The sequence below is a fragment of the Phyllopteryx taeniolatus genome, chromosome 11, assembly GCF_024500385.1.
Source record: "Phyllopteryx taeniolatus isolate TA_2022b chromosome 11, UOR_Ptae_1.2, whole genome shotgun sequence".
NCBI classification, from domain to species: Eukaryota; Metazoa; Chordata; class Actinopteri; order Syngnathiformes; family Syngnathidae; genus Phyllopteryx; species Phyllopteryx taeniolatus.
Window position 1 is genome coordinate 5,323,335 of NC_084512.1, and position 21,616 is coordinate 5,344,950.

A 21,616-nucleotide genomic window follows, 5' to 3' on the forward strand; every position below is an offset into this window, starting at 1 on the left:
ACACACACACACACACACACACACACACACACACACACATATATATATATATATATATATATATATATATATATATATATGCATGGTTAATGCCATTGGCATATACGATTTATTGTGTGGAAATATGGGGCAACGTATAAAACCAACACTGATCCAATTTTAAAGCAACAAAAAGGCAGTCAGAATTATTAATTGAGCTGGTTACATCGAGTAGAACACGAGAAGGTTTATTTAATTAATTTATTTACTCCCACTGAACATGTACATTTGTACAAGCCACATGCGGCAGAGAGAGCCATAAGGAGGCCTGAGGCAGGAGGGACTGCCTGGCCTGCCGCTTGGTGACATCCGGCTAAAGGCTAAAGGCTAAGGGGGCTCAGAGATTGTAATCCCCGGATGATGAAACCATCATGGCTGCCACTCGCTGAGCTGTCAAGCTCTCGACGAAAGAAGAGGTAAAAAAAAAAACGACACAATTATAGCAACAACAACTTCTTTGATTTGGATTTACACAACCTCGTAGCTTTAATTATAGTGTTACCGCGACGCCACGCTAAAATGTGGATTTATCGTAACTTTGTCGCTAAGTTATTTCGTTTATGCGAGCGCTCGGTGCGTCACGTTATTTTTAAACAACCAAAACGCTACTTCACGAAAAATGTTTGCCTTGAGCTCGATAGCAAACGCACGAAGCGCGTTTTCCTGGGAAGTGAAAACAGTGACAAGTCTCTCTTGTTTTTAAATCGTCACTTCCCGATTTCCTAAGGGTCTGTCGCTTACAGTTTCGTCACTTTGTTGTGGTTAAGTTAGAGTATAGTATAATGGCCGCCCCACTGACCGACGAGGCTTCTATATGACTACGTTGGTTAATTTAGCGGTCCATTTGCAAACTTCGACAGGCATTTTAATGCTACTACCCATATCCACGGTATATGGTGATTAGTCAGAAAAGGACACAAAGTGAGAGCAAGTGAGCCCAACAGCAGTGGCCCAACACCTGGTTGTTGAAAGTAGTTTAGTTTTTTTTCCGCCATAGGGAAATGATAGGCTTTCTACGCAGAACAAGTTGAATCATAGCAAGCAACAGGTGGACATGCAGCAGAAATGTTGAGCTCTTGAACGTCTCGACACTCTTCTGTTGGGTGAATGCTGTACTGTGTCTCAGCATCAACACTTATTGTGTGCCAAGGAAACTGTATATGAATGCTCAGGAGGGTGATTCTTTCGTGCTAAACATTCAAACTCATGTTTTGGCAATCACCTGCAGTCTTTCAAACCTGTGTACATTTTGTGTGCCAGATATGCATTCATACCTCAGTCAGTGGTACGATTTGCACCCCAAAACTCTTCAAAAGGCATGTAAAGCTGGTCATTTCAATTGTACTCGCCCATTACTGAAGAAGATCCGTATGCTCTTCAGGGTGACAGGGAGCCTGACCCTGTCCCGAACTGTTTTGAGGCAGAATAGACCCAGGAGTTGTCGCCATTCAATCATAGGGCATATAGAGACAGAAAACCATTCTTACTCACATTCACACCGTCCCTCAGTATGTTTTCACACGCTAAAGTAAATTGAACTATGGGAGCGTTCGCAAAATGTCATCTGGATGTAATTGTGCCCATGCGCTTAAAAATGAATTGGCAGACTAGCCAACCGCCTCTATATAATATTGGCTCAGAAACCTAGTTTTTGTGGCTTTTTATCGCAGCATCCAAGTTTGGCCTTTTCCTGTTCATAAAGACTTGGCTTGACTCGATCATCGCACTGAAGAGGGTGTGCGACTGGATTTCATAACATGTTTTGCACAATGAAGTATGGCCTCATGTCTTCAGCAATAAACACCCCAATAGCTTTTCTAATAGCTTAAGCCTGCTGTCAGGTTGGATTTTTGCAGCAAGGTGCTGCTTAAATGCTACGATGATGAGTGATTGTTGGGCAGCTTTCGTCTTGCATTCGACTTACATGACGCAAGATTGAGTGTTTTCAAGTTTCTCTTCTCCTCCACTATGCTAGCCTTGACTACCGTCTACTGCTGCACTTGACTAGTGAGGATGGATTAAACATGCTGCCTTCGTGTGAACACGCAAATCCTCTTTATTTATTGAATTTTTTTGCCACCCGACACCAACCAATTGAGACTGTACGCTTGGAGTGTGGAGTCACCTCAACACATGCGCACGCCACCACTCTACTCACCCGGGAAGATTTTAGTTTTCAAAATAACTATGGACTAGTCACTGATACGCCGCGTTATTATTATGCAACAGTGTATCTGCAAACGTAGACATTAGCTCATATGAGCTAACGTTAGTTAATTGTGGGCTGTGAGATCCTTTCATGCTAATACTTCCAAGGCATGAGCAGAGAGGTTTGGAGGTAGTTGCCAACTGGGCAAGACAAAATATTATGGTAGATAGGGCTGGGCATTGTTAAGAATGTCATGATTCGATTTGATTTACATTTTTTTTTGGTTGCAATTCGATTTGATACAAATTCTTTAAGGTTGCGATTCAATTTTGATTTGAATGCTCCGATATCAATTCAGTAAGAAGTAGAAATAAACATGAATAAATAAATAATAAACATTTTTGATGCCAAGTTATAAATATGTTGTATGTCATGTCACATTCCTTAAGCAATAAAAAAAATCTGAAAATACAAATTTGCACATAACTTATTTGTGCACATAGAGTACAAAAGTAAAAATAACAGCAGTTGTGTATAAACACTGAAAAGATAATTTGAATGTAACCTTAAATTTGTACTTCCTCTTGGAAATTGTAATAAAAATGTGCACAATAAGCACAATAACTTATTTGTGCTTATGGAGTACAAAAATAAACACAATGACAGCTCTTTATTGGAAAAAGTAAACCGCATGTATACTTTAAACTACGGTATATTTCTTATTAGGGTTAGGGTTACTATTGATATTGGCTTGGTTTTTAAGTAATACCTAATTAAGTAGCATGTTTGTGGCATTGTAACAATTACTGGTACTTCGTCAAACCCCATTCATTCATTTATTGCCTCTCTCAACAAGTTTGCTATGTTGCTCCCTGTGTGGCTTCCGTGGAGGGCTCTAGTCTGCAGAACATTTGACACTAATTCCCACTTGTTTGAAATTAGTTGAGAAGTGATACTAGTTACGTACGTAGAGGTCAGTTGCTCTTGAAGACAAACCATCACACGTACCTAAGTGCCACTCTTTCTGCCAACTTTGACTCCAAAATGACTGTCTTAACTGCATGTACAACTTCGGGACGGCGACCTCTAATGTTTTCATGTTGATATTGCATATCGGGGCTCAAGTGTCTTTTGTCCATTTCCTGTGTTCCAGATTTACAGGGGAATCAAGAATGAGCCCAAACGTTAGATTTAAAAGTAGAAATCATTCGGTTTTTAACTCGTGCGATGCTTGCTTATGCCTGGATCAGACTACAAGACAAATTTGGTCTTTCCCAATTGCACTATGTCAGACTCAGACTATGCCATCAAATCTTGGCGTTTCTCTGGGAGAGAGTGGCAACACCACGCAAGATTTATTCCAATAGCAGCGTATCCCATCTTTTACGCTCACCGGGATTTATCTTGTCAAATCAATCACTGTCACACAGGTGGACGCAGAAAACGTGTTACCGGTCAACATTACCGGTTACACTCGTTACCATGGCGATGACGACAACAATGTGCCGCGCAATGTATTGTTTCTGTGAGTGAGTGTGGGGGGCAAAATGAGGAAAAACGTGTGTTGTTCGTCACTGGTGCTCGGGAGAGAACGTTCATTCAAGGATTGCTTGAGGTATGTTCACGTACTTTTAATACGAAACGGCTTGCAAGCAGGCAAAAAAACGTTAAGCAAGCTAGTGCTAGCACATACGGTTGTACGTAAACATATCGGCGTACTGTCGAATCATGCTCTAAAATTTCGGTAAACGTTTGTGCGCGTGAATATATGTTAACGGCGCGCAAGTATGTTGACAACAGCAATCACGGGAGGCGATGCGCCGGTCACAGAACGCAATCCTATTGGTCGACGTCAAGGTGCACTGTCGGAGAGTTGTCGTTGATATATCACACTACACGGAAGATATCCAAAAGAATTGCAATGCACTGATGAATCGATATTTTTACCCACCCCTGGTGTCTGACGTAAGCCACATGATATTCAGCACTGAACAATGCAACCCGCAAAACGCAGCAGTGATAGGGAATTTACATGAATTACCTCATCCAAAGAATCCGTCTTTTTTTCCTACCAGCTGTCCTTCAAAACATAAGAAAAAATATTGTCGAATCACATACAAGGTGCATAACATGCATTACCTCCGTCGAATTTAAGGGACGGCTCTGTTCTTTTGTTGTAATGCTGAATTCAAGCTTGGGGGCCGCCAAACGTTGCATACAATAGCTTTAAAAATCAAATAAACCTTGATTTTGAACCATCCATCCATCCATTTTCTGAGCCGCTTCTCCTCACTAGGGTCGCGGGCGTGCTGGAGCCTATCCCAGCTGTCATCGGGCAGGAGGCGGGGTACACCCTGAACTGGTTGCCAGCCAATCGCAGGGCACATAGGAACAAACAACCATTCGCACTCACAGTCATGCCTACGGGCAATTTAGAGTCTCCAATTCATGCATGTTTTTGGGATGTGGGAGGAAACCGGAGTACCCGGAGAAAACCCACGCAGGCACGGGGAGAACATGCAAACTCCACACAGGCGGGGCCGGGGATTGAACCCGGGTCCTCAGAACTGTGAGGCTGACGCTCTAACCAGTCGGCCACCGTGCCGCCGCACCTTGAACCATCATAACAATTGGAAATGAGTAGCCAAACATATTTTGAGCTCATGACAGCATGTTTAATCCCAAATGTGACTAATCTGGTAAACTAATAATAACAGGCAGTAACTCTGAAGTTCCAACCTCTCTTCTTCTTTAAACCAGCGTTACACCCAACAACTTAACACATAAAAACCTCATAACATGTTATACAGCCATACAGTGATCTAGTACTCACCCTTTCATTGGAGTACTTAGCTGAAGTTAACCTCTAATTTGCACGCACTATAGTCCACAGACTGAGATGCACACCTGGCTTTCCTCCACGCATGTACAGGTTGTAAAACATGGCGGGGTTCTTGGGTCGACGTGTATTTTAGTGTAAAACAATAAAACACGTTTTATTTGAGTGTTATAAGTTCTTCTTAATCTTTCAATTTAGAATTACATTAAAATATAGGGCTGGGTGGCACGGTGGACTACTGGTTAGCACATCTGCCTCACAGTTCTGGTGACCCGGGTGCATGTTCTTCCCGTGCCTGCTTGGTTATCTCTGGGTACTCCGGTTTCGTCCCACATCCCAAAAACATGCGTGGTAGGTTAATTGAAGATTCTAAAGTGTCCGTAGGTGTAAGTGGGAATGGTTGGTTGTGCCCTGCGATTGGCTGTCGACTAGCATCTCGCCCAGAGTCAGCTGGGATAGGCTCCAGCACCCCTGCGACCCTAGTGAGGATAAGCGGTATGGAAAATGGATGGATTGATGGAAATAGGGCTGTGACTATCTAATCTTTTTAGAATCGATTAGGGTTGCACGGTTATGGCCAAAATAATAATCACGATTTTTTTTTTTTAATCAATATTGCGATCATGATTATTAATCATGATTATTCCTCATGTTAGGGAAAAATCTTTATTTGTATTGCTCTACTTTTCAAAAAACAATATGTAACAGTTTTCAGTGCACAATGAATCTTTAAATAAGAATAAATGATAGATAATAATAACAAATAAATCTACCCCCCCAAAAGTGTACTTTAGCAAGGGTTAACTGAATAAATATGCTATTACAAAGTCCAATCACGAACAGCAACTTAATAGAAGCAAATACAGTTAATGCCTAAAACGCATTTTTTTTCAACATTTTTTTTCCAATAATCGAGTAATCGTATGTATACAACCCCCTGCCTTACTGAATTTAGGTTCATGCCTGCAGTACCCACTTTCTACCAGTCTTCTTCTTCTTCTTCTTTTCCTTTCGGCTTGTCCCGTTAGGGGTCGCCACAGCGCGTCATTCTTTTCCATGAGAGCCTATCTCCTGCATCCTCCTCTCGAACACCAACTGCCATCATGTCTTCCCTCACGACATCCATCAACCTTCTCTTTGGTCTTCCTCTAGCTCTCTTGCCTGGCAGCTCCATCCTCATCATCCTTCTACCAATATACTCACTCTCTCTCCTCTGGACGTGTCCAAACCATTGAAGTCTGCTCTCTCTAACTTTGTCTCCAAAACATCGAACCTTGGCTGTCCCTCTGATGAGCTCATTTCTAATTTTATCCAACCTGGTCACTCCGAGAGCGAACCTCAACATCTTCATTTCCGCCACCTCCAGCTCTGCTTCCTGTTTTCTCTTCAGTGCCACTGTCTCTAATCCATACATCATGGCTGGCCTCACCACTGTTTTATAAACTTTGCCCTTCATCCTAGCAGAGAAGGGCAAAGTTTACTTTCTACCAGTAGAGGGTATTAATACACTGTGAAGGGAAAGTCAATACAGTAGAATGGAGGTATACTGTATGTCGATACAGTATGTCTGTATGGAAGGTGGTTCGTATTGTACCTGCGGAGATTTCTGTGCCAACCTATTTTTTAAGTTGATTTTTTTTATTTTTTAAATGAATTAAATACTCATTATTTACTTTCTGAATCCGGAGGGAGTCTCAGCAAAGGGTCTTGTCAGTAATCCTCTTCCTCCACTTGCTAATGTGTTAAATCAATACTCACCCCCCCCCCCCCCCCCCCCCTCTATTTTGCATTTCTCTATTAACAGTGGTCAACTTCTTTTTTTGTGAAGGTTGTTGATAATGGTTACATTTCATCCTGAGGAATGGAATAATTCTATTGCCATTATTTCTAAAGAGTAAAATACAGTAAATGTGAAATCTGAACAAATTGAGGTTAGACTTTGTTAAACTCCATCTTAAAAATGTGTCTAATTTGGAATAATTATTTAAAATGGAATAATGGCGTGCATTTCTTCATAGCTGTCTTAATTTAAGTGGTTGTGCCTTGTGTGTTGATTTCTTGTACTCTCTTTCAGAAACAGAAAAGCCCATGGATTTGGTAGATATTTGCACAGTTACTGCTGCTGCAAATAAAAAGCAGAGTGCAAGGAAGAAGAATAGAGTTTGGCACAAACGGCTCCGTCGAAGGAAGCGTGCAGCTCAGCTCCCAACTATGCAACGTAAAGCTCAAAATGGTCCAAAGAAGTTACCAGAAAAACGCGAGCAAAGGACAGAGTGGCCTTCATCAACGAAGCCCCACCTGGAGGCACAGGAGAGTGAAAGCTGCACAAACCATAGTATTGATGCACTCAGGTTTATGTGCATTCAATGCAAGGACAATTTGGAATATGTTCCCAAAGACTTGGTAAGACACTTTGAGGAAAACCACAGAGGGAGCTCACCTGTTTTTTGTTGTCATATGTGTCCCTTTGATGCACATGACTTCGCCTACCTTCAGGTTCATCTGTTAAGCCACAAGGACACTTTTTCTAGCTGCATTATTTGTAATGATGATGTGAAACGCACATGGTCTGAACTGAGTGCACATCTCACAATGCGTCACTGTCAAAATGGCAAATATTCATGTGAAAAGTGTCAGGGATTCTCCACTGGCGATGTGACTGTGTTTTTAGAGCATATGTGTGCACATCATCTCGGCCTCCAAAGAGCACATGAGATTGGACTTCCCAAGGACAATACTCAATTTGGGTCTATGACAGCAAGTCAAACATTATGTTGTCCCCACTGCAGCTATGAAGCATCTCAGAAGTGGGTACTTGCAAAGCACATTAATGCAAACCATGGTTGCCATAAAGGTAACCAGAGGAAGAAGGAGATCCATTCCATAGCAACAAAATCAAACAACACCCAAATTACACCAAGGTTAACAAGGAGTACAGTGAGGGAAATGTGCTGGTTGACACAGGACTGCCTTTCTCTTCCAGGTAGAGACTTCCTGGAGAAGTACTGCCATTTGTCTGATCCCCAAACTACACTAGAGAAGACCCAGCAGTTTTTAATGAAATCTGTTGCAGGTGAAAAGGGTGACCGGAAATGGACCAAGGCTCTCAAATCTGTTCTGTCTAATGTTCCTCAAGACATTAACGTCCATCCAAAGTCTGAGAATGGTATCCTGTCGAATTCAGAGGATCTCACAGTCCTCACGGTCCAGAACAAGATAACAGTAGCTCAGAATGCTATAAGCTATGCTAAAAGACTGAAAATGGTAGAGAAGATGGAAAAAGAAAGTCTTACACTTGAAAATCCTGCTGGCGATGCTCATTATGATGTTGGGCAAAAGGGATGTCAAGTAATTTTGAATGATGACCCACATTACCTTGAGACTGAAACAAAACTCAGTAAAGATTCATTAACTTCCACCCACAATGAACCACTTGATTGTGTCCAGATCATTGAAAATGGAGAGAACCAGGATTTAAAGACCAACTTCAATATTGGGACAGATGTAAGGCCTGAAAATGTGCAACTCAGTTTGGATGGAATCAGTATTTATGGTGAGCCAGTTGTCATAAATGAGAGCCAAGAGCAAAGAACCACTTATAAAGACAAACCAAAAAATAAAACTCTGAGAAGAGGGAAAAGAAAGTCCAGATCTGAAAAGGTGCAGAATGTAACCTCTGAATTAGCCTTGAAGATTGTGTTAAAGAAAAATCCTGTCAAAGAGAGGCAGTGGGTGTCACAAAGCCCTTTACTTACAGTAGATGGTCTTCCAGTGGAGGATCAATACAAAGGACCAAATTCTGACAGAACAGTGAAGGTCTCAATACCGGTGACTGATCAGCAAGACCCCCAAGAAGCCAATGCAGCAGCACATGCACCATCACGGGCTGAACTTCCTCCACATTGCACTGCAAATCCAGCAAGGTCTGAAAATGTTCTCATCAACCAGCCTGTTGTGTTTGAAGATTTGCTATTGCCATTTGAAAGAAAACATAATGATGCAAACAAATCGCTACAATTCTTGGAGACCGTTCTTGACAAGAGCATCCTGTCAAATTTAACAAAGACTGCAGTTGAGGTGTGTCCCGAGAGTGCTCAGCTCTCTTCCTCCAGTGTTTTCCCAGACTGCAGTCTGTCAGCCATTGATGGAGCCACTCAAAGCAGCCACAGCAAGTCTCCCCCTCTTTCACAACCAGCTATTACGCAAAAGGGTAAGCCTGCAAATTATAGTTCCAATAGAGATAAAAATGGCCAAGGGTTTATCCCACTTTTATATCTTTGACTTTACATTTAGATTTCACATGTATTTCTAAAAGAGTGTCGAATTTAATCTCACAGGTGTGATGAACTCAGGAAGAGCGAGGCTAACAGTGTCTACAGAACAGAGCGACCATTGTGTAGAAGTGCCTTCAGGCTTCAACCCAGAGCTTCTCAACAATGCTGACCCGCCGATGGAGAATGCCATCCAACAGGAATCGTGGCCAGCCTTTGTAGGCGGCCGGGAGCCTGCTCCAAAAAGCCTGCAAAGAACTCTGAAATTGATAGCAATGTACCCCACTCAGTTGGTAAGGCGTCCAGTGAGAGACCAGCCTGTTGTGGTACTCAATCACCCTGATGCAGACATCCCAGAGGTGGCCAGGATCATGAACGTGGTTGGTCGTTACAGAGGAGCTGTGCAGAAGGTCATTCTGTCAAAAAGGACTCTGAACGCGCTTTCAACCGCGACCAACAGGACCCATGAGACAAACCATTATATGGCGGCTCAGACCCAACCACTGTGGCACGGGGAGAACTTGGTCCAGGAAAGGTTTGTTTTAAAGCTTAGGCTGCGGAGACTGAGCAGGAAAAAGTATGAGGTGGTCGGTGCAGTTTCACCCAGCATGAAGGTTGCAAAGAAATTCAGTTGCTGGTTTTGTGGCAGGGTCTTTGACAAGCAGGAGGTTTGGATGGTCCACCGGCAGAGGCATCTGATGGACTGGAAAAGGCCAAACTGTGAGAACTTTTAAATGTCGCGTACACTGGAAAACAAAATACAATACAGCTAAACAATCATGGAAACAGTGACAATCATCTTTTCAGAGTCTTAATTAACCGTTGTCGCACATCCAAGACAATCTCAGGGTAACATTACCTACCATAATCTTTTGTCTTGCCCAGTTTGAGTAACTCCTTTTGAAACTTCATGAAATTTCACAATAATAGTCAATAGTCACAATAATGTGATTCCTTTAGTTATTAGTACCCTTTGTGTTTGCCCACGCAATCGCTTTATTTAAATACACTGTCACATTTTAGAAAACACTGTAAATGTGTATTGCCACACAGTTGCATGGGGGTAGGCTGTAACTAACATTTGTTTTAGGAATGGGATGCCGAGACCCACGTTAGTCAAATATACCAAAAACTGTGTATTTCTAAAAGAAGAAGAAGAAAAAAAGCAATAAGCTGTTTTATTCAACATTTATTTATGATTCTTATGTATAGACTTTATTTTTGGTTCAAAGGAATATTTCTTGTAAATGTTTTGTAAATTCCAAATAATGTTCAAATCTAGTATTATCTGTGATGGATATATTTTCCTGCATTCATTTAATGGGAGCAGATATTCCTGAACACGCGCTACATTTTTATACCTAAAGGTGTGTTTTATATTTCAGCGAATGATAGACTATAGTTTTTTGAAATCTCACCTGGATTGGTTGTGTTGTTTTTCAATTAGTTTACTTTTGTTTGACTTGAAAATGATCTAGTTTTTTTTACTTGCACTAAAGGAGGAGTTCTATTTCCTTTACCTCACCTCAAGCCGACAATCTCAACAGGTGTCCTCCTGTGGTAAAACATCTCCTAAAGCAGCCATGAGATCTCAGTATTGACAGTACAGGAACTGTGGTGTGTGTGTGTGTGTGCGCGCGCGCGTGTGTGTGTGTTTCTGTGTCATTCCACAGCCCTTTCTGTAAGTCACTGTAAATATCAAATCTTCAATTCTGACAAGAGATTTCTTATTGTACATAGTTGAGCTCGTGGTACTGTAAGAATATTTTCCATAAAGTGCCTTAATTCTTTTTTTTGTTTTTTGTTTTTTTGTTTTTTTGTTATGCAACCAATCTGCATAAGCATTATTTGTTGATCAGAGAATAAATGCAAGTTGTGTGTTCGTGGTGACATGATTAAAGAGACTGAGTTACATATTGCTTTTGCTTTATTTGAAAAATACAACTTGTAAGTTACTAAAAAAAAAAAATCCTGCTACAGCTACTGTCTCAGCCTTTTCGTTAATTTGAATACTGAGTGAACACTGCAAAGCATCTCAATAAAACATGTTCAAAGTCTTCTGAGTCTTGCTAATTTAGTGCCACAGATTGACCATGTGGGCATTAAAAACTAGGTGAGAACGCATCAAAAGTCTGGCCTTGATGTCCAGATGTGGTTGGTTGTTTCATAGGAAAACGCAGCTTGGCAGCATCCTTGCTGTTGCTCTTGCCGTCTATCAGGACCAGAGGGTTCTTCTGGTGGTTCTCGATGATGTGAGAGATGCTGTGGAAATACTTAAATGGGGGGAGGGGGGGGGGGATGAAATCCATTGAAGCAGTTCTTCTGACTTGATTTCCTTCCCAATAGTTCAGGTTTATAATGCCATTTTAAAATTTTATACCACTTTTGACATTTGAGTTAATATTCTACACCATGTCATGAAATGACAAATATTTATAACATTTGCTTCAAATCTTGTGCAAATTTGTGTTTGTATTGTCCCACTAACTGTGCTGCCAAGTGTATGTTGGCCACATGCATCACACTGTTTTTATTTTTATATTTTTTATTTGTTTTTCGCTTAGAATTAGTTTTGTAATCGTAAAAATCTTTTTATCCATGTTTTATGATGCCTGTCCTCATTAGGTTTGCGTTTGAGCTGGACCGTATCCCATCTGATTTTGGGCGAGAGCTGGGATACACCCTGGACGGTCGCTAACAATCACAGGACTGATTGAAAAACTTCAGTTTTTGTGTGTCATGCCTCACCTGCTGTGCTGTTGAATGTGCGTGCGACATACCTGCATTACACTGCAACAATTCACAATTTTACATAAAAAAAAAAAAATACCCTTTCAATTCTCAATTTTAATTAAATAAATTATAGTAACAACGAACATGCAGTGATGTCGCACTGCATTTAAATAAATGTTGGTTAGTCAAACGTCCATATCTTCTGTAATAATTGGCACTGCCACATGAATGAAAAAAAAAATTACAAGTGTACCTCTTCTCCTTTCTTCTCTCTTCCCAGTGCGTACTGCTGCCTTGTGTGTATAAACCGGATTGGGATGTTGTACACTCTGCTCTTATTATAAACCACCAATGTGTAGGGCTGATGTTTGTCCTGTCCCGAACTCTTCCTCACCATGAAGGCCCCGTCCTGAAACAACCCAGCACAGTCAGGGAAATGTCAATGACTGCTATAAGAAGTAAGGAAGTTGATAAGAGCCATACTTTATTTGCGTGAAACAACAGCTGGTCAGCAGTCTTGCGGTCACATTTCCCAGCAAACCATGGCTTCGCATAGAAATCTGCATCCTGAAATAAAGGAGAACGAAATCAACAGTAAATATACATTTTAATTCAGTTTTTTGTTATGCATATTGAGCTTTGAAAGGATAACCTTATCTTGGTCTGTGGCTCCATTTTCAACAGAATCACTGTCAGTTTGTTCTGGTACACAGAGACAACTTTATTGCCAGGAAAAAATACATACAAATGTGGCCAAAATTGTTGGTACCCCTCTGTTATTCATTCATTTATTTTCCATACCGCATGCTGGAGCCTATCCCAGCTATCTTTGGGTGAGAGGCAGGGTACACCCTGAACTGGTCGCCAGTCAATCGCAGGGCACATATAAACAAACAACCATTCGCACTCACATTCACACCTATGGCAAATTTAGAGTCCTCAATTAACCCTACAGTGCATGTTTTCAGGATGTGGGCAGAAACTGGAATACCCGGAGAAAACCCACACAGGCACGGGGAGAACATGCAAACTCCACATAGGCGAGGCCAGATTTGAACCCTGGTCTTCAGAACTGTGTGCTAACCAGTCGTCCACCGTGCCGCCAGCCCTCTCTTAATGAACGAAAAAACAAAAGTGGTCACAGAAATAATTTGAATCTGACAAAGGTAATAACAATTTAATGAAAAAAAATAACCAATGAAAATCAGACATTGCTTTTTAATTGTTCAACAGAATTATATAAAAAAAATAAAAAATCATGAAACAGGCCTAGACAAAAGTAATGGTACCCTTAATATTTTGTTGCACTCCTTTTGCACTGCAATCAAACCATTTATGTGACTTTCAATGAGACCTCTGCACCTCTCACCAGGTAGTATGGCCCACTCTTCATGAGCAAAGTGCTCCAGTTGTCTCAGGTTTGAAGAGTGCTTTCTCCAGACTCAGATCAAGCTTTCTGACGCTGTGGTGGAAATTTCCCTCTAGAATACCTTAATAATCTTGAGATTGAGACCTACGTGAGGATCCTGTTCGTGGATTTCAGCTCTACATTCAACACCATCATCAAGGAACTCCTCTCCTCCAAGCTTCTCCAGCTCAGCGTCTCGCCTGCCATCTGCCAGTGGATTTACAACTTCATGATGGGCACGACACAGCAGGTGAGGCTGGGGGACACCACCTCATCCACACGCACCACCAGCACTGGGGCGCCCCAAGGATGTGTCCTCTCTCCGCTGCTCTTCTGTCTACATGAACCACTGCACCTCAACGCACCCGGCGGTCAAACTTCTGAAGTTTGCAGATGACACCACAGTCATCGGCCTCATCAAAGATGGTGACGAGTCTGCGTATCGAGATGAAGTGGAGCGACTGGAGCTTTGGTGCGGCCGACACACCTGGAGTTGAACACACTCAAGACTGTAGAGATGATTGTGGACTTCAGGAGGTATCCTTCACTACAGCTGCCCCTCAGGCTGTCCAACTACCCTGTGTCTACCGTCGAGACCTTCAAGTTCCTGGGAATTACAGTCTCTCAGGACCTGAAGTGGAAGACCAATGTCAACTCCTTCCTCAAAAAGACCCAGAAGAGGATGTACTTCCTGCGGCTTCCGAGGAAGCACGGCCTGCCACAGGAGCTGTTGAGGCATTTCTACACAGCAGTCATCGAATCAGTCCTGTGTTCATCTATCACAGTCTGGTTTGGTGCTGCCACAAAAAGGGCAAACTCCGACTGCAACTGACAATTAGGACTGCCGGAATAATTGTCAGTACCCTTCTACCCACCCTTGAGGACTTGCACACTGCCAGAACTAAGAAAAGAGCATGCAAAATCCTCATGGACCCTCCATATCCTGGTCACCACCTCTTCCAGCTTCTCCCCTCAGGTAGGCGCTATCGATCAATGCATAATGAAACAAGCAGACATTCCAACAGCTTCTTCCCTCTTGCCATTCAATTGCTGGAGGCTAAGTGACTCATGTTTTTATGTCTCAAAGTATTTACTGTCAAAATGGCTGCCTATTGTCATAGTGGCTCCAACTACCAGAGACAAATTCCTTGTGTGTTTTTGACATACTTGGCAATAAAGAGGATTCTGTGCCTTGCCAAAAAATTCCAGTTTTGTCTCATCTGTCTCTAGAACATTCCCCCAGAAGCTTTGTGGCTTGTCAGCATGCAGTTTGGCAAATTCCAGTCTCGCTATTTTATGATTTATTTTCAACAGTGGTGTCCTCCTTGGTTGTCTCCCATCCAGTCCACTTTGGCTCAAACAATGATGGATGGTGTGATCTGAGACTGATGTACCTTTAATTTCTTTGGAGATTGTTCTTGGCTCTTTTGTTAGCATTCGTCTTATGCGTTTCTTTACCTTTAAATAGGTTGACTGACTGATTACAAGACACCTCTAAGGCTAATTAGAGGACACACCTTGTTTGAACATGTCCTTATGGTCAAATTATTTTCAATGTTTTCTCGGGGTACCATACATTTTGTTACATTTAAAAAAAAAAATATTTTGTTCAACGACAATTCTAAACCAATGTCTGATTTTCATAGTTAATTTTCATCATTTAAAAAAAATAAATTATTACTTTTGTAAAATTTAAGTTATTTCTGTGACCACTGTGGGTTTTTCTTTCATTAACAGAGGGGTACCAGCAATTTTTTCCACATGTTGTAAAAATGATAACCTCTCCTCTCTTTGTAAACCACAAATTCATCTGATTTGGTTGTTTTCTTGAGCGTATACCCACCGAAGTCCCATTATTACTTACTGGAGAAGGTAACATTTGGAAGAGGTATCCTGTACAAAGAGTCCAGACAAATAGTAGGTCACACGAATAAACTAAAATGGGTTAACACTCAAAATACTGCATGTGCCTTACTTTGGAGGTTTCATGTCCATAGTGGAGGATTTTGGAGGATGTGATTTACGATCAGGGTAAGTTATCAGATGCATTTGCCCTGTAATCATCCACACAGACTATCAGAATGTTGTATCCATTACAGTAATTCATTGTATACCACTTCCCGCTTGCCCTCATTGGGGTCGGGTAAGCTGGAGCCTATTTCAGCTGACTTTGGGCGAGAGACTGTGGTACACCCTGAACTGCTTGCCTGTCATTGGCAAATGACCACTCGCATGCCGTTCGCAATCAACCTACCATGCATGTTTTTGAATGTGGGAGGAAGCCCATGCAAGCACGAAGAGAGAACATTCAAACTTCAAACAGATTTGAAACACGACTTCTCAACTCTTAATTTTGAAGAGAAATTGCATGTATCAAGCAGATTAATTTTTACAGTGCGTGGAACGTTCAAAGTCAAACAATGTGTTCTGTGATGTTGTTTGAGTTTCAAGTTCTGAATGTTAGGAGAGTTAATCTGCATTAGTGTCTGCTACATGCTATTTAGGTTAGAATCTGTTTTTTTTTAAATAAATTGGAATATGATATATGTATTATTACATTGCTTACTACTAAGCAGTCTTTCATATCAACTTTGGATGTTCCACTGTATTAGTGTCAACTATGTGCAATAATCTGCTCTCACATTTCATTTGAAAAGATCTGAAAAGTAATTTGTACAATAAATAACTATGCACTAATGGGACACCACAATCTTTTAAACTGATGTCTGCTCATTTCTTTTGCAAATTGGCTAGACCTGATTCAAATACCTACGGTCACAGTCTCTCTGCTTTACATCTTGTGCCTGAAATAAGAGTCATGCAAGTGATTTTAGAAACAAACAAAGCGCACGATGAATTAATATTAAAGCAAGGCAATGTATTGAGGGATTCAACCTACCAGCCTTAAGGGAGGTTTCAGTGACCTGAAAAAGAAAAACGGGTCTAATGCCTCCATCATTTAATGTAAAGGTAAAGTGTATGTTTGTGTTACTCACCCTCTCGGCAAAGGTTTGGGTGGGTATGGAGGAGGTTGCTCTGCAGGTTGATCAATAGGAAACCACAATCATAAATTCATATGATCTCTCACTGAGAACCTCGCTTGCTTTTATTAAACACTTATGCATCAATGTGTTTCTGTTGTTCCACTGGCCATGCTCTAGATGGCACAACATGCTAAATTACTGTACTACTGTTTAGGTCTATAATTAGGGATTACTGGTGTTTCCTCCATTTGATACCCACTATTTTCATGATCCCATACTTCATATCTCGAGTCACTTTCAGCCTGCTGGTCCTGGATGATTACAAAAAACAAAACAAAACAAAAAAACATAAAGATGAGCCTCCAATATATCATATACTGCATGTTGAGATGGCTTGCTCATTTGTTAACACTTACAGTACAGCGTGATCTCCTCATTTTTACTCTGAAATCAAGATCAGAGCAGGGAAACGTTTACATGCTCTTATTTGGGCCCTTATGTTTCTCTTTTTCATTTAATTGTATCACTGCAGGGTTGAAGTAACGGCTAATTTCTCACTCACATGCATTACGGTAAATAGACTAAATAATATTTTAAGGTTTACCTGTTTGCTGAAACCTGTCTCAACATGGTATCCTGTGAAGATCCCATAAATACCTTTAATGAACATGCTGTAATTCTTGTCACACACAGATTTCAATGAAAAAGCCCACCTCTTTTTCTGGAACTTCATACAAATCTGGAAAAAATGTCAAATTTGTAATTTTGTTAGGTGTTCAATATATGGGCATTTTTAATTTAAATTCTTTGTGATTATTATTAATGAATTTGGGTGTTTGAACAATGTTTTATTGGTCTAAACACATCAACATACTGTTGACAAGTCTACAAGTCATACAAGTCTTTTTCACTTCAGAGCACTGAATATTTGTAATTAATTTTTGCTCCACATTCCAAAAGAAGGATCAACTTCAACAAGGGCGAGAATGTGAGAAATAAAGGAGGATGTAACACACATGAATTGAAAAGATAAAAACTTCACCAGTACCATATGCACCATCACTTTTCTTGTTTTTGCGTTTTATTATTTACAGTGACGACATGTTTAAAAGTGAGAGACATGAGGCGTCTATGTTGTAATATTGATACTCGTTAACCTGTATGACAGTTAAGCAGAGGTAGCAAAAGTACTCACATTCCGTTGAGGTACAGATATTTGTGTAAAACAAAATCGCAAAGTAGAAGTACTGATTGCACTCCTTATCTTAAGCATGGGTCTGACTTCAGTAAAAAAAGTAAATAAAATAACAAAAATAGTGTCAATTTTATACAATACCTGTTTTGATAAATTGGCAAAATGAAAAAAAAAATCTCTGCACGTCAAATAGGTCCCTCTTTTATTAACTTAAAGTTAGTGATAATACGAGATGGCCTTTCATGGTTCTGTTTGCATTGCAGAATATATCTTAGGATCTAACGATAGAGATAAAGGAAAGCATTTATACTTAGAATATTTTTGTTGAGTAGTGTTCCCATGGGCTCACCACCTGTGGTAGGGGCCAAACGGGTCGGGTGCAGTGTGAGATGGGCGGTGGCCGAAGGCAGGGACCTTGGCGATCCGATCGCCGGCTACAGAAACTGGCTCTAGGAACGTGGAATGTCACCTCTCTGGCAGGGAAGGAGGCCGAGCTGGTGTGTGAGGTGAAGAAGTTCCGACTATATATAGTTGTGCTCGCCTCCACACACAGCTTGGGATCTGGTACCAGTCCTCTTGAGAGTGGTCGGACTCTCTTCCACTCCCCACTCTTCCACTCCCCACGGTGAGAGGCACCGAGCAGGTGTGGGTATACTTATTGCCCCCCGGCTGGGCGCCTATACGCTGGGGTTCACCCCAGTGGACGAGAGGGTAGCCTCCCTCCGCCTTCGGGTGGGGTCCTGACTGTTGTTTGTGTGTATGCACCAAAGAGCAGTTCAGAGTACCCACCCTATTTGGAGTCTTTAGAGGGGGTGCTGGAGAGCGCTCCTGCTGGGGACTCCATCGATCTGCTGGGGGACTTCAATGCTCACGTGGGCAATCACAGTGAGAACTTGAGGGCATGATTGGGAGGAACGGACCCCCCGATGAGAACCCGAGCGGTGTTCTGTTATTGGACTTCTGTGCTCATCACGGATTGTCCATAACAAACACCATGTTCAAGTATAAGGGTGTCCACACGTGCACTTGGCACCCGGACACCCTAGGTCGCAGTTCGATGATCGACTTTGTGGTCGTGTCATCGGACTTGCGACCCGCATGTCTTGGACACTGGTGAAGAGAGTGGCAGAGCTGTTAACTGATCACCACCACTGATTAGAAGGTGGGAGAAGATGCTGGTCCAACGTGGCAGGGCCGAACGTATTGTGAGTGTCTGGTGGGAACGTCTGGCAGAATCCCCTGTCAGAAGGAGTTTCAACTCCCACCTCCGACAGAACTTTGCTCATGTTCCAGGGGAGGTGGGGGACATTTTGTCCGAGTGGACCATGTTCTGCGCCTCCATTGCTGAGGCGGCCAACCGAAGCTGTGGCCATAAGGTGGTGGCAATCCCCGAACCCGTTGGTGAACACCAATGGTGAAGGATGCCGTCAAGCTGAAGAAGGAGTCCTATCGGGCCTTTTTGGCCTGTGGGACTCCTGAGGCAGCTGATGGGTACTGACTGGTCAAGTGGAATACAGCTTTGGTGGTCGCTGAAGCAAAAACTCGGGCATGGGAGGAGTTTGGTGAGGCCATGGAGAAAGACTTCCGGACGACTTCAAGGAAATTCTGGTCCACCATCCAGCGTCTCAGGAGGGGGAAGCAGTGCACCATCAAAGCTGTGTATAGTGGGGATGACCTTGACTCGGGACGTCATGAGTCAGTGGGGAGAATACTTCGAAGACCGCCTCAATACCACCGACACGCCTACCCATGAGGAAGCAGATGCTGGGGTCTCTCAGGCGGGCTCTCCTATCTCTGGGGTTTAGGCCACCGAGGTGGTTAAATAGCTCCTCGGTGGAAAGGCCCCAGGGGTGGATAAGATTCGCCCGGAGTTCCTAAAGGCTCTGGATGTTGTGGGGCTGTCCTGGTTGACACGTCTCTGCAACATCGCGTGGACATCTTGGACAGTGCCTCTGGATTGGCAGACTGGGGTGGTGGGCCCCCTTTTTAAGAAGGGACCTAAGGTGTGTTCCAACTACCGGAGGATCACACTCCTCAGCCTCCCTGGCAATGTCTATTCAGGGGGGATGCAGAGGAGGGTCCCTTCTGGCAGTCGAATCTCAGATTCAGGAGGAGCAGTGTGGTTTTCGGGCGGCACGGTGGCCGACTGGTTAGAGCGTCAGCCTCACAGTTCTGAGGACCCGGGTTCAATCCCCGGCCCCGCCTGTGTGGAGTTTGCATGTTCTCCCCGTGCCTGCGTGGGTTTTCTCCGGGCACTCCGGTTTCCTCCCACATCCCAAAAACATGCATGAATTGGAGACTCTAAATTGCCCGTAGGCATGACTATGAGTGCGAATGGTTGTTTGTTCCTATGTGCCCTGCGATTGGCTGGCAACCAGTTCAGGGTGTACCCCGCCTCCTGCCCGATGACAGCTGGGATAGGCTCCAGCACGCCCACGACCCTAGTGAGGAGAAGCGGCTCAGAAAATGGATGGATGGACAGTGTGGTTTTCGTCCTGGCCGTGGAACAGTGGACCAGCTCTACACCCTCAGTAGGGTCCTCGAGGGTGCATGGGAGTTCGTCCAACCAGTCTACATGTGTCTTGTGGACTTGGAGAAGGCATTAGACCGTGTCCCTCGGGGTGTCCTTTGGGGGGTGCTTCGGGAGTATGGGGTAGCGAACCCCCTGATACGGGCTGTTTGGTCCCTGTACGACCGGTGTCAGACTTACGCATTGCAGTAAGTTGGACTCGTTTCCGATGTGGGTTGGATTCCGCCAAGGCTTCCCTTTGTCACCGATTCTGTTCATAACTTTATGCACAGAATTTCTAGGTGCAGCCAAGGCGTAGAGGGGGTCCGGTTTGGTGGCCTCAGTGTTGCATCTCTGCTTTTTGCCGATGATGTGGTTTTGTTGACTTCATCAAGCCGTGATCTCCAACTCTCATTGGTGTGGTTCGGAGCCGAGTTTGAAGCGGCTGGGATGAAAATCAGCTCCTCCAAATCTGAGACCATGGTCCTCAGTCGGAAAAGGGTGGCGTGCCCTCTCCAGGTCGGGGATGAGATTCTGCCCCAAGTGGAGGAGTTCAAGTATCTTGGGGTCTTGTTCACGAGTGAGGGAAGAATGGAATGGGAGATCGACAGGCGGATCGGTGCAGCGTCTGCTGTGATGCAGACTTTGTATCAGTCCATTGTGGTGAAGAAGGAGATAAGCCGAAAGGCGAAGCTCTCGATTTACCGTCGATCTACGTTCCTACCCTCACCTATGGTCACGAGCTGTGAGTCGTGACCGAAAGAACAAGATCCCGGATACAAGTGGCCGAAATGAGTTTCCTCCGCAGGGTGTCTCCCTTAGAGATAAGGTGAGAAGCTCTGTCATCCAGAGCCGCTGCTCCTCCAAATTGAGAGGAGCCAGATGAGGTGGCTGGGGCATCTGATTCAGATGCCTACTGGACGCCTCCCAGGTGAGCTGTTCCAGGTGCGTCCCACCGGCAGGCGACCCCGAGGATGGCCCAGGACACGCTGGAGAGACTATGTCTCCCAGGTGGCCACTGAGTGCTTCGGGATCCCCCCGGAAGAGCTGGATGAAGTAGCTGGGGAGAGGGAAGTCTGGGCTAAAGCTACTGACCCCGCAACCCGACCTCGGATAAGCGGAAGAAAATAGATGGATGAATGGATATTTTTGTTGAAATAGCCTTCAACAACTCGGAGCGTTTTTCCCCCACCCTTTACTATTCTCAAGTTTCACATTTATACTTCTTTGTTATATTCAGAAGTGTATCTTACTAGCAGGGAGGTTCTCTGCAGGTTCTACATAGTTGCCATCCTCATTACTGCCATCTGGATTGATGTAGTCTCCCTGTAGAACAGCAAAAACAACACAATAAATGATGATAACCCCCCAAAAAACACTAAATGAAATTTTAAATAGTGATTTTATTTATTAAGGGAAGAAACTCACTCACTCAAACTCAAGTTTATGACCCCCCTTGTTAAATCAGGAATTAACTGTAGCTAATGAC

General features: G+C 43.1%; 2 protein-coding genes across 8 annotated transcripts in view; one reads left to right on the plus strand and one right to left on the minus strand.

The window, feature by feature from the left end:
• Window positions 1-303: 303 nt before the first annotated feature.
• On the plus strand, window positions 304-11,355 carry LOC133485765 (zinc finger protein 518A). 2 transcript variants are annotated; one of them, XM_061790009.1, is made up of 4 exons: window positions 304-455; window positions 7,102-7,430; window positions 8,011-9,237; window positions 9,365-11,355. In XM_061790009.1, the coding sequence occupies exons 2-4, from the start codon at window positions 7,394-7,396 to the stop codon at window positions 10,030-10,032; spliced, it is 1,932 nt and encodes a 643-aa protein (XP_061645993.1). In that variant the 5' UTR covers window positions 304-455; window positions 7,102-7,393; the 3' UTR covers window positions 10,033-11,355. The 2 variants fall into 2 exon arrangements, with proteins under 2 accessions (XP_061645993.1, XP_061645992.1); XM_061790008.1 differs by having other exon boundaries at window positions 7,102-9,237.
• The window catches only part of blnk (B cell linker), a 31,350-nt gene continuing 21,027 nt past the window's right edge, over window positions 11,294-21,616 (minus strand). For 5 of the 6 annotated variants that reach the window (XM_061790016.1, XM_061790011.1, XM_061790014.1 and 2 more), the window contains 14 exons: window positions 21,381-21,453; window positions 17,137-17,162; window positions 17,028-17,059; window positions 16,840-16,867; window positions 16,683-16,734; window positions 16,436-16,475; window positions 16,339-16,363; window positions 16,213-16,243; window positions 15,415-15,493; window positions 15,304-15,332; window positions 12,684-12,733; window positions 12,515-12,598; window positions 12,285-12,440; window positions 11,294-11,571 (listed from right to left, as the gene is read on the minus strand). In XM_061790016.1, the coding sequence (XP_061646000.1) occupies window positions 11,401-11,571; window positions 12,285-12,440; window positions 12,515-12,598; window positions 12,684-12,733; window positions 15,304-15,332; window positions 15,415-15,493; window positions 16,213-16,243; window positions 16,339-16,363; window positions 16,436-16,475; window positions 16,683-16,734; window positions 16,840-16,867; window positions 17,028-17,059; window positions 17,137-17,162; window positions 21,381-21,453 (876 nt within the window). In that variant the 3' untranslated portion in view covers window positions 11,294-11,400. The remainder of the gene's footprint in view (window positions 11,572-12,284; window positions 12,441-12,514; window positions 12,599-12,683; window positions 12,734-15,303; window positions 15,333-15,414; window positions 15,494-16,212; window positions 16,244-16,338; window positions 16,364-16,435; window positions 16,476-16,682; window positions 16,735-16,839; window positions 16,868-17,027; window positions 17,060-17,136; window positions 17,163-21,380; window positions 21,454-21,616) is intronic. The other variant, XM_061790013.1, reaches the window with a different exon arrangement.

Excerpts from the sequence above, each read along its gene's own strand:
- LOC133485765 (XM_061790008.1), top strand. The coding sequence starts at position 7,116 with ATGGATTTGGTAGATATTTGCACAGTTACTGCTGCTGCAAATAAAAAG. Across the intron at positions 9,238-9,364 it reads ACCAGCTATTACGCAAAAGG|GTGTGATGAACTCAGGAAGA; the intron begins GTAAGCCTGCAA and ends TTAATCTCACAG.